The sequence below is a fragment of the Apteryx rowi genome, unplaced genomic scaffold (assembly GCF_003343035.1).
Source record: "Apteryx rowi isolate R43461 unplaced genomic scaffold, aptRow1 scaffold_137, whole genome shotgun sequence".
Taxonomy (NCBI): Eukaryota; Metazoa; Chordata; class Aves; order Apterygiformes; family Apterygidae; genus Apteryx; species Apteryx rowi.
Genome location: NW_020447608.1, coordinates 719,393 through 731,874, shown reverse-complemented (window position 1 = coordinate 731,874; position 12,482 = coordinate 719,393). Strand labels below are relative to the sequence as shown.

The following is a 12,482-nucleotide window of genomic DNA, read 5'->3' as shown; positions in this document are numbered from 1 at the left end:
AACCTTCTGCGAAGCCTCCACGGCCGTTCTATGACCTCACCTGGACATTGTGACTCGGAGGARAGGAAATTCGTCGCATTGGTGACCAGCGTTGTGTCACCTCGGGCTTGGATTGCATCAGCTCTCACCTGAGAAGAGAACAGATCAGATTTTGGGCGTGAGACCCCCAAATGTACCAGAGAGTAGTGCCAGTCTTCTGGTAAGAGTTTTCCTTTCCTTTGATTAGCTTTCCAACCTGTAAAATTTCATACAAGAAAGTCAAACCTGAGCAGTTATAGTCTTAAAGGAGATTAGGACAAAATGAGTATATTAGCCTCTGTCTTGTACAGATTCAGACTTGTCTACTGCCAAGTTCCCTTTACAAAGTGTAATAAAGTGTGGCTTGTAAACGTGTCAGCACTTAATAGTGCCTCAAATSGAGTATTCATTCATCCTAGCAACTAATGTTGGTGCCAAACTTGGTTGACTGCTTATTATTTTTGTATGACTTATACAGAGGAGTCAGTGACCTTTCCTAGGAGGCTAAAAACAAATTGTAATAGAAGAGGGTTTTTGATAAAGGTTGAGCAGAACTAACACTTACTACACTTTGAAATCTTTTCATTCTGGGAGACTCAAACTGCTCAGTGAAGATAATCGCTTGTAGAGATCTTGAAATTTATATAACTTACACAGAGTAGTATGTGGTATACAGAGAGGAAGAAAAAGTCAATTTCCCCAAGGACAGGGTATTTTTAGTGGTTTTATTTCCCTAGGTTCTGCAGAAATCTCTCAACCAGTCCTGTCATTAGAGGCCATGATAGGGTTGTATCTGGATATAGAATAAAATGTTGCATAAACTACTGGAAGTCTTGATCCTGAAGCAGATGACCATTGCCAGCTTTGATTTTATTGCCAAAGTTTGTAAATTTTTTTTCTAGTGTAGGCCAAACAATTGTGGCAAACCAGATATTTGCTTGCTTGTGGTACTGGCTAACATTCCTCTCCAATTTCAATCTGATTTTCCTGATGCGGGTTGAGTTTTAGATACTTTCTTAGATCTTTCTTTTCAAACAACAGCTTTGTTTTAAATTCCCTAGTCATTAGCCCTTACTGTTAGAGCTTCTTCCTCTGGAGAACAGCTGCTGCCATCCTCCATTTTAGTCAGGAACCAGTTCTGGTTTCCAGAACTTTGCATACTACAGCAAGAGATGGGAGACCACAGTCCAGCTCTGTGCTTTGCCAAAGACGTTTGTGGGATTTGAGACAGGTCACTGTGTCTGGGCTTCAGTTTCCCCCTCTGTAACATGGTTCCAACTCAAAGAAGCAGAAATAAAAAAGTGCTCAGATGCCATTGCATTGTGATCCTTGTAAAAGTCTTAACACAGATATTGCAAACTCTGCTCTGCAGGTTTGAAAAAGACACAGTATTGTCTTACTGCTTTGAAAATACCCTACAGAGCACTGTCTTGCAAGTTAGTGAAGTTCTTGCTAATAATGATTTGTGGTATTTTATGACTAGAGATTTTAGAATTGTATTGGTGGGATTATTATTTATACACATTATAATACCAGCTCAGATTCCTAGTCAGGGACACCCATGGTGCTTGTCGCCATACAAAAGTAGGGTAAGGAAGCAGGCCCTCCCTCAAAAAGTTTATAGTCTAAGAGACAGCAGATGGTGACCATCAAGGGAGCAGTTTGGCAGCTCTGGTCGACACAAGTCAGACACGAGCACTGTTTTTCCCTRTCTTGTTGACCTCATTGCAAATGCCCATCGTTAAGAGAGTTTGGAAGAAGGCTAATGAGAGCATCTTCCAGATGTGTATGGGGAGTCTTTCCCAAGCAGGAGGTGCAACACAGGAGACAGCACAAAGCTCTCATTTGAAAATATAAGAGGGTAATTCTGACCTGAAGCAGAAATCAACCTCTAATGACATACAAGAGGTGATAAGCAGGATGGATATAGGATTAAAATGCTCACCAGCAGATGACAAGAGTGATAAAAGTTTATCGCACTTCAGCTGAATTTGTATAATACATTAAAAGGGTGTGTTTGGCATAAAGAGCCACAGTTGTGCTCAGGTTGATCTAAATATGCCTTTAGATGTTATTATACACATTCAAATTTGGAATGGAGCAAAATATTAAAAACACAGACTTCAACCAGGACTTCTCATTACATATGAAACTATCAGGTTTCAACATCTGACAGGTCTCAACTTTCAAAGGCCACAGTGTGCTCACAGCCAGGTGGGACTATTTGATTTTGCAGAGCTATAATGAGCTATGGGTGAAGCACTAAAGGAGAACATGCTCCTGCACTGCTCATTTAATTCACTTTTGATTGGGTTTATCCACACAGACCTTGTACTCCGTAAAATCTTGGATTATTGTGAACGATGTTTGCAAAACCTGTAATGCAGTGTAATTATTAACTTTTTCATGAGCAAATAGGGCTTAATTTGGTACATGTAACTCCACTGGATTATTTCCCTTTCTGCTCTCTTTCTGGAGAATGGGGTGTGTGTATCTGTGTGCAAATTTTTGCTTGAAAATTTACAGTGGGACTGGGGTGGAGGGTAGCAAGCTGGCATGACCTTGCTTTAATATCACRCTGGTCAGCCCAAGACGCCACCGGGCACTGCAGGTACCCCCTGGGGCACGAGTGGGCCAGGCTGCTCCGCTGCGGGCACAAGTGGGGCAGGCCCAAGCTCAGCCCGTCCCGCCTGGGGGCCGCCCAGCGGGGCTTCCCGCCACGCGCTGCCCCCGGCCCCAGCCCACACGGGCCGCAACAAGTGTCCGCCCCGCCCCGTAAGATGGCGGTTGAGCCGTGGCCGGGGGGGGCCGGGCCGGGCCGCGACGCGGGGGCGTGGCGCGGGGGCGTGGCCCGGGCCGGGAGGCGGGGGCCGGGCCGGGAGGCGGGGGCCGGGCCGGGAGGCGGGGGCCGGGCCCGGCAGCATGATCGGCACCGTGCTCTGCTACGTGCTGCTGCCTGCGGCGCGGCTCCTGCGGGCCCTCCGAGGTAACCGGCCCGGGCGGGCGGCCTGGGCAGTCCTGCGGGGCCGGGGCCGGGGCCGGGGCCGGGCGGGGAGGGGAGGGGAGGGGAGAAGCCGGCCGCGGCAGGGCGCGGGCCCCTCTCCGCGCAGGGGCCGTGACGGGGCAGGAGCGGCCCCCGGGGCAGAGCGGCGGCGGGCGGCTCCCCGGGGCGCCGTGGCCGCGCTGCGCGGGCAGGCCTGGAGAGCGGCCGGCGGGGACAGGCCCTGCGCTGTGGCTCCCGGGATCTCCGCCCTAGGCAGCGGGAGAGGCGTGAGTGGGTGTCGCGGGCAGTTCTGCTGCCGTGGTGCCGCTCGCCGCCGCTGCTGCTGTTGGTGTCCTAAGAAATCTGTCGATTGTCAAGGCATGTCAGAGTTTTGTATAAGGTAGGGTAAGGAGCTGTAAGAGGTGACTGTCGCGTTCTTTGGAGGAAACAGCTGCTGCCGATTCTGCTGAAGTTGCGGGTTTTATCCTGCTTGGAGGCCCTGAGCGTTCTGCCTCAGACCTGCGCTGCAGGTTTTGGGGCATCTTTGGAGATAGTCTGCTTCAAGCTCTGCTACTCCTAAAGGACCTTCAGGTGACATATGGATGGTCTCTTGTTTAGCACACATGAAGATTTTCCTTAGTCTCTTAGATCCAGCTGGTACTTCACAGACCCTGGTGACTGTGCTGATGTAAAGCCACATTCCCATCTGAAGCTATTCTCTGGTCTGTAGCAGCCACCGATAAATTGTGGTTATAGTGACAAGCTAGCTGACTCTTTTGAAATTCAATTCTTCTCTTATAATAACCACTCTTCAAGTAATGGTGTACAAAAATATTGCATTGATGCATTTGTGTTTCTGACATTCATGAATTTAATTACAAAACTACAAAGAGGAATATGGCTCTTAATGCTACATTTCTGCCGCATACAAAAAGCATTGACACAGAAGATATCAGTAAAAGCATTCACAGATACTGCTGACCTCTGTATGTTACTGTTCTGGGTGACTGACTCTTGCAGGGATGCAGCAGAGAAAAAAGTGATATGTAGATAGCAGAAACTGCTGGTCAACAGGAGGAACTATATCTGTGCAGGATTCATAGCAAAAGATCAATGCCGTGATCTCTCATATAGGTCCAAGTGGAAAGATTCTCTTTTTCAACTTTACCTCACCAGCACTAGTATATTCAAAAGTGCTAGGTGAGCAGCAGGGTTTTTTTTATTATTTATTGCAGATGTCAGTCATCAATTGGTCTATAATTCTTCTTATCAGGACTCCTTCTATGGTTATATTCTGTCTCATGAGCTTTTTAACTTCTCATATTGGTCCCTCTGCTGCTTTTATTCTTAATTTTTTAATTAAAGGACAGTTTTCTTCTATAGCACACTTCAATGATATGTTAAACAACTGTTTTCCATCCTTTCAGCTTCCCTATTGAATCCCTGGGAAGAAACCTGCTTCAAAATTTCTGAGAAGTGGTCACCTGCAAGAGCTTTGCTTCTTAACCCATGAACCCCGTTAAGCTAACTTCTACAGGCTGTAGCTTTAGATATGTCGCTGAGAGCTAATACAATTTCCACACTTTTTAGCTTGGCTGACTGGCTGTGGTGCCGCCTGTGCTAGAACTGCATTCTTTAGGGCTGGTAAAGCAACTGTCATCCTGTACAGTTTCAGTGACTTTGACTAACATAGCTAAAATTGGACAGTGGCCTAACATTCCGTAAGAGGCAGGGTAAGTTACTTGGACTATAATTGTTTTTCTTCAGAGAGGTCACTTATTTTGGTTGCTGCATTGATGGTTCTATGGCACTGAGTTGCGGCAGTGCTTAAAGAAAAACAGTGAATGAGGAAAAATCAACACAAAACTGACTAATTATTTTTTTTTTTGGGGGGGGGGGGCAGATGCTTTCTTTACCTGTCGAAAGAATGTGCTTCTGGCGAAGAGCGTGTCCACCCAGGTAGAGGGCATCTTTGCTGCAACCAGAGGAAGGTCGGTCCCAGAAGAGCAAGAAGCCCTGCTCCAGCAGTGGCTGGAGGAAGGAACAGGGAATTTACCAACCAGTGAGAGCGCTCCAGCAGTGGGGAAAGTATCGGCTAAACTCGCTAGTGACTGGTTAGAAGGTTCAGAGCTATTGATGACTAGCCTTAGCGACCTGAATTCGGCTCCAGAAGTCACATGGTGTGCTGGTCAGCAGCTCACAGAGCTACACACCTTGTCATCTTCAGAACCACAAGATCATGCAGTGGCTGAACTGGCAAAATTACCAGCAGAGGAAACAGTGGCTGTAGTAGGCAGTGCCTGTTGGGCAGCTGTAATGCCACAGGCTGATCACCAGATAGTTGGCTGTACCGCTATAGATGTAGAAGGGCAGAATGAAGACCCAGCTGTGCTGGCATGGAGCTTAGCACGTGATGCAGAGAKAGTGCCAGTGGAGCCCCCAGCCTGGACCGTTCAGGATATGGAACATTTTCAGCCTCTTCCAACAGAGGTACCCTACCATGGTCAGTAGTAACAACTCTGAATCTAATGTTTAGTTTGGGATTTGCATTTGTAGTGAACCTTATCAAGTTTTTGTATGTGTCTGGGCTTGCTGTCAATGAGACATTGATTGTATGTGTCCATACAGAACTGACAGGATCTGCTAACAAAAACTATAAAGTGAGTTTTTGCTGAGGGAGGGCTGGTTACAGCTAGGGTTCTCTGTGCTATTAGACTGTCAGTTATTGATATGCTCATTTCCCAGGAGTTGTGCCTAAGTGCTGACCTCCTATTACAAAAAGTACCCAAAATGTGGTTGAGTTTTTCAGTATGCTTGACTCTGGTCTTCTGTTATCCCATCCTTTGACAGCTGTCCAGATGAGTCAAAAAAACACCCCAAATCCAGTCTGGATGAGGGTTTACTCAGAGGCTAGGACACCCTAGGTTAGAGAATTAGACTGGCTATTTTCTGCATCCCAGGGACACAAAAGTATCAGTAGAGTACCCAGCATGGCTCTAACCTGGCTTCTTGTCTCTTGCATATAGAGATTTTATGGAGAGACTGGGAGGATCTTTCTGTCCAGCCCTATGTGCTAGAGCAGGTCTCAAGAAACATGTCCCTCTTTGAATTTCGGGTGATGTCTTACAACATTCTGGCCCAGGACCTGGTGGAACAGGGTCTTGATCTCTACCTACACTGCCATCCAGACATCCTGAACTGGAACTACCGCCTTCCAAACATTTTGCAGGAAATCCAGCACTGGGATCCTGATGTGAGTAACGACTAAGCTCCTGCCACATTAGCGTCACCAGAATTTGAATTCCTTGTTTTTTGATCTAACAGCATGTCTTTTTTTATTTTATTTTATTTTTATTTTTTTAAGAAGATGGGGAAAAAAAAAGTCCTGGGAAGGTGCCACCTGCTTGGCAACTTAAAGCTGATGCTTTTGAGACTATCAGAGGCCTTAGGTGTAAGGTGTACTGTGTCCCTGTAGAAAGTAGTCATACTTTGACAGCAGGGCTTAACTCCTTGAAGAGTAGAAGTGGATGAAGAAGAGGTAATTTGTTTTCAGGGGAAGGGACCAGGCTTATAAGGCAGTACAGAAGGTAAAAAGTACATAGAAAAGGACTTCATGATTTTCTCTATTCCCTGAGTCCTCTCTGGGTGATGAAGGAGCTTCTGCCTCATCACTGGATAACTGAAAGAGAAACTGATGTGACCCAGAAAGTTGTTCTCTAGCTGGGAAGTGCAGAACAGAGTTGCAGAGATGACCTTTCTAGTTGCAGGGTTAGTATGTGGGTGCACTTTTTCACTTCCTTCCTTCTCCAAAACAAGGTAGCTGGCAAATACTAATGGAGCGAGTGAGGTCTCTGCCTTCCTTCCAGGTTCTGTGTCTTCAGGAGGTACAAGAGAACCATTACTGGGAGCAGCTGGAACCGACGTTCAGGATGATGGGTATGTCCTGCTTTTTAGTGTCTGTAGCTCCAACTCACAGCAGCTGGCCGCAGTGTTCTTCCTCTGTAAGTTTTCAAAGCCTTCAGTCTTGAGAAAGCTCTTCTCCCTGTTTCTTTGGGTAGCTGCCGGCCCTACTTCTGAACTCTCTGCCTAGACATTTCCCCCCTTCAATCTAGTTCTTGCTCAGCTTCTTTTGTAACTGATCTTTCTCCCAGCTGACAAACTAATGTAACCGAGATGGTTCTGGTCTCCAAGGAGAGAAAAAAGACTCTTGACGATGAACTAGGATTACTGGGACAGAATTTGGCATAATGCTGTGAGCCAAAGGAGTAGAGGTTGAACTCCCAGCATTGAGTCCTATTAGGTGCTCCGACATTGCTTTTGGCTATAGAGAACCAAGAGCTGAAGGAAGACTGATAGGCAATGTGAAGTGTTACATTACTAAACAACCAGTGCTCTGCGAGTAGGTTTGCTCATTGGCCACTGAAAGCTGAGGACTTTTATAGTTATAGCCCAGGTGTGTTATAGAAAACAAGTTGACAATTAGCAAGATGAGAATGCATAGGTGTTGGAGAAAGCTTCCTCCTGGACAAGTCTACTGGATTGAAAGTCAGCCTCCTAAGATGTATAGTAGGGACCTCTTCCGCTATATAGCCTTGCTGAACCCTCCAACTAATGGTGGGGAGGCTGAGGAAGTGGCCAGATAAGCCTTCTAATGGGTGTTGGTTTTTCTTCAGGCTTTGCATGCTTCTACAAACGGAGAACTGGGAGGAAAACAGATGGCTGTGCAGTATGCTATAAGCATAGCAAGTTTCAGCTGATCAGTGTCAGCCCAATAGAATATTTCCGGCCTGGTCTGGACATCCTCAATCGGGATAATGTGGGCTTGGTGCTGCTACTACAGCCTCTGCTCCCAGAGGGCTTGGATCTGAAGATGGTCAGTCCTTTGTGCGTGGCCAACACTCATGTGTTGTACAATCCCCGGCGGGGAGATGTCAAACTTGCACAGATGGCCTTGCTCCTAGCAGAGATTGACAAGATTGCAAAAACTACTGAAGGCAGCTACTATCCTGTCATCTTGTGTGGTGACCTGAACTCTGTACCTGATTCTCCACTGTACAAATTCATCCGGAACGGTCAACTTTCCTACCATGGGATGCCAGCCTGGAAGGTAGGTGCCAAACAGAACTGGGATCGGATAGCTCTTTGCTGCGTGCTGCTGCAGAAATGCATAGCTGTATTCTCCCTCTCATGAGGAAATAGTCCCAATATTACAGTTATTTAGGGCTCTTCTGTTGTGCCTTCAGCACTGCTGAGGAAAGAAACAGACAAGTGTGTGCATGTTGTTTCCACCACTGCTCTTTTGTTTTCTCTTAAGGCAGACCAGTGATCACGACCTGAAATTAAGTGGTCTGTTATTCTCCCTTGCTATGGGGTTTTGATGACAGGGTGACTGGAAGCAGAGTACAAATTCATCAGGAGTTACTGGAATTTTATATGGGTGTTTGATGTGAAAACAGTTTTGCACGTGAAATGGGCACCTATGCTAGACCTTCCTGTGGTTACCTGTTACTGTGTATCCATGCTCAAATACATTGCTGGCTTTCAAGCTAAATCATCATTTTGCAAACAGAAGTCTTCAAGGTATCTTCTATCAGGTGACTTTTAGCTAATTGTGTGTCTGTCCCCCATATCTGAGGGTTTATTATATCAGTGCACTACCATATTCTAAATGGCTTATTTCCATGAAGGCATCCTGCCAGTTTGCTCTTGGCAAGTATATACATTGCCTGTAGCTTGTAAAAGTTCTGTTCTGTGTTGCTGACGTGTCCTGTCCTGTTCCTGGCTTCCTTGCAGGTATCTGGACAGGAAGATTTTTCCCAACAGTTGCATCCACGGAAGCTGCTGGCCCCACTGTGGCCAAGCTCACTGGGTGTAACGGACAACTGCCAATACGTCTCCCTGTGCCCRTCAAAGAAATTGGGTGAGCTCCAGTGTGCACTGAGGACATGAGCTGGCTAGGCATGCTCAGTATGTGGGTCTTGCTCACTCGCGTGCTCTCTCTCGCTCTCGCTCTCTCTCTCTGATTACCTGGGGCATGTGTTGCATGAGGCACTTGGCAAAAATTATTTCTTTCTCCTATCCCTTTCCTTGATACATGGTTTAAATTTAATTTTTCTGGAGTCTGTCACCATACCTCAATTTCTGCCATCTTCTTTCTCTAGTCAGGAAGTGAATGTTCCCCTACCAGTAACCCTTCCTCTGCACACCTTATTTATGTTCATAGAGTGATGCTTTTGTGCAGTTGTAAACCACCTTCAGTAGCAACAGCTTCCAGCTGCAAGTGTTTATCAGAATGGGTTTTGGGCAGTGTTGGCAACAGGTTCCTAATTGTAGTGTGCAAAGAGCCCACTTACGATAATGACTATCCTCTCCTCTATAGAAGATTCAAAAGAAGGAGCCCCCATGAAACAGTTTGTGTTGGAACCTGCGTGAATGTAGAACTTGTGTTTAACTTTATCTCCAGAACTGTTGTTCCTTTTTAGGTAGACATTTCCTTGGGTTGCATGCTAACTAATTTCCTTAAATCTCTTTAACTTGTGGTGTTTCGGATGGGACATTCTTAATTGTGGCATCTAGGTGCTGATAGTGATGGATGCATTAGCAATAGGGATTGCAATAACTGGGCTCTGGCCTAAGCTCTGTTCCTCTACATTGCCACATCTGTTCTATGTTTCAGTTTTTAAGTGATTCCCATTCTGATTGGTATCAGAGTTCTTGAACATCAAAATCTCTCTGGAACCGAAGTCTAAGGAGGATGTAGATATATCCTGTAGATATGACTTTTCTACTGTTACTTTTTTTTYCCCCCCCTCCCCTTAACTAGTCTTTTTCTCTGCAGACAGACGTAAGTACAGCCGGGACTTCCTGCTCCAGTTCCATTTTTGCAATGTTGCCTGTGAACGACCACCACAGTTGATTCTCTTGGAAGGTGTGACAGATGCTAAACCAGGTATTAATGGGAAATTTTCCAGTTCATGTCTYTCCTAGCTGGATTTTGATGAAAGACTCAAGTGGAGATAATGGTTGGTGAGGAAAGGGGAACTAGCACTCTGTGCCTATGTGATTGCTAATGAATTCTGTGAGGGCTCAGAGGAGTACAGTCCTACAGTCCTTACATAGCAAGTCTTGCAATACTGTATGCCTTGAGATGCACTGAAATTCAGCCTCTTTTTGAGGCTGTTTTCAATAGAGCCAAATATTTTTTTTTTCTCTGCTTCAAGATTTTTGTGAAGGGAGAATAAACCTGAAGAATGTCAAGCCACACTGGCCACAACATTAAGATCTCTGGATGCTGGTACCCAATATACATAGCCTCACTTCTGGGCTTTGTGACATGGTTGGTTCTGCTCTCTCCATTTCTGTTCTGCCTTTCTGGCCAGCTGTTCTGGATGGGTAAGCTGTAGGCTGAGGCAGATGAAATTTCTTTGAGAGCAAAGGTTGAAGTACCCTGGGCTTTGATAGTATTAAATGCCTTAAGGGCATGTCCTTAACAGGAGAGAATTTTGATTTCTCAGCTGTTTGCAGTGACCTGCTCTCAGGGTGTTGCTGGAAGTCTTGAGCTGGGCTTTCCTTCAGATATTTTCCTTGAAGATACCTGTGATTGGAAGCTATCTGCTCCTTTTGGGCAAAAAGACTCATTTGGTCTCAGGAGAAACTTCTCAGACTTAAGTTAAGCAGCCTGTTCCAGGCTTTTGTAGGTCTGTCTGGAATCTCTCTGCTCCTTTGCAGACCGTCCTGCACGCCGGCCCAAGCATGCTGCTGTGGTGAATGACCCTGATCCCCAGCCCTTCTTCCCAAGGTAACCTGGTACACCTTCCTGGGAGGAAGTCCTGTCTCATTGTCCTGACCAATGGAAGTCTGGCTGAAGTAAAGACTGAAATAATTGTGAGGGTGGAAGAGAGTAAGGAGGGCTGTCTCGAACCCACAAAGGGTTGTCCCAGTAACTGGGAGATGTCATGTCAACATGGGGTTGATGAGATCAAGAATGAAGGGTGTAGACAGGACTGGGTATTTGGGAGAAGGGAAGTTTCTAGTTTGCTTTGTCTTTGGTGTAAGTAGAGTGAATAATGCTGAAGGACTCTCTGTATGTGCTCACAAACAGAAATAGTTTGGACAGTTGCATCAGCAAGGGAACGTCCAACTTCTGTTACAACTGCAACACTGAACATGGCATCAGCTTTTTTCCTGTCTTAGTAAATGCTGGCTGTTCATATGCAGGTCTTCAGGCGTTATTCAGCATGGTCTTAACCTGACCTCAGTCTACAGCCACTTCCTGCCACAGAGGAGGCGCCCAGAGGTCACGACTATGCCCATGGGACTTGGAGCCACCGTTGATTATATCTTCTACTCAGCAGAGCCTGTGGAGAATGGGAACAGAGGGGGTGAGTATGACAGTGTGGGGCTCATCCCCACTGTGTCAGGAGAGGGCTGTGTGGTACAGCAAATGCAACTTTGTGGTGGGCAATGCATTTCATTAAGCTGGGGATGGATCTACAGGGTGTGCCTGTGACCAAAATGATGCACGAAAGAGAAGCAGCATTTGCTCAAGTATCATAAGAAGACACTGTACATCTTTGCTGTAGAAGAACTAAAGCTGCTTAGCTGAGTTTCAGGTAGCCTTCTGAGGAAGCCAGAACAGAATGTATTCTGCTTCTTGTGTGCAAGTATCTACTTTGTGTTCTTGATGATAAGCAGTGCTGGGTCCTAAGTTCAAGATTTGGACTTCTGGTCTAACTGAGACCCTACATTGGCCTTAAAAGGAGGTAGCTTTTGTTATCTTACATTGACACTACCTCTCCACTCCTGAAACAGGAGTTAGGTTGATGAAAGACTGCATGCAACTGCCTCTGAGCTGGTTTGGATCAGGTCAGAATCAACTTTGGAGAGAAGGGTAGGAATGAAGACATCAACTCCTTCTCAAAGGAGAGCATAAAGGCATCTGTAGGAGTAAGTGCACTGAACAGGGGCTTCCCATGCAACTGTGGGGTGAATTCAGCATATGCTGAATTCCCAAGTATATGAGTCTATAGAACAGCGGTAGTATATGATGCTCTCTKCTTTCACATCTAGGTGCATGCAGTGTTTGCACGCTGACTTCCTTCATCAGGAAAAGGCTCGGAGAGCGTTGTCAAGCATCTCTCTATGAGTGTATAGAGTTAATCTACAGCATGAGTATCCACCTGATGTTTAGTTTCCTTTTTCTCTATCAGGTCGCAGGCTGTACCAGGATGGAGCCCTGAAGCTACTTGGCCGACTTTCCCTTCTCTCTGAAGATGTCCTGTTGATGGCAAATGGCTTACCCAATCCTTTTTGTTCATCTGATCATCTCTGCCTGTTGGCTAGCTTTGGCTTGGAGATCTCCAGCCTCAGAGAGGGTTAGTGTTGGTCCCCCTTCCCTAAAGAAAAGCTGTTCTGAATACAGCAGTTGAGGCTCTGGATGCATAATCTGCTTGCAAAAAACCTCTTTTCTTTGTCATGTCCT

At 46.1% G+C, this 12,482-nt stretch overlaps 1 protein-coding gene across 4 annotated transcripts in view; it reads left to right on the top strand.

Moving 5' to 3' along the window:
- The first annotated feature begins 2,884 nt into the window (after positions 1-2,884).
- The window catches only part of ANGEL1 (angel homolog 1), a 19,060-nt gene continuing 9,462 nt past the window's right edge, over positions 2,885-12,482 (top strand). For 2 of the 4 annotated variants that reach the window (XM_026057121.1, XM_026057122.1), the window contains exons 1-10: positions 2,885-3,004; positions 4,905-5,504; positions 6,028-6,254; positions 6,868-6,937; positions 7,675-8,108; positions 8,795-8,921; positions 9,840-9,950; positions 10,730-10,799; positions 11,219-11,382; positions 12,211-12,375. In XM_026057121.1, the coding sequence (XP_025912906.1) occupies positions 2,941-3,004; positions 4,905-5,504; positions 6,028-6,254; positions 6,868-6,937; positions 7,675-8,108; positions 8,795-8,921; positions 9,840-9,950; positions 10,730-10,799; positions 11,219-11,382; positions 12,211-12,375 (2,032 nt within the window). In that variant the 5' untranslated portion in view covers positions 2,885-2,940. Of the gene's footprint in view, positions 3,005-4,904; positions 5,505-6,027; positions 6,255-6,867; positions 6,938-7,674; positions 8,109-8,794; positions 8,922-9,839; positions 9,951-10,729; positions 10,800-11,218; positions 11,383-12,210; positions 12,376-12,482 lie in introns of those variants that run through there. The other 2 variants (XM_026057125.1, XM_026057124.1) reach the window with 2 other exon arrangements.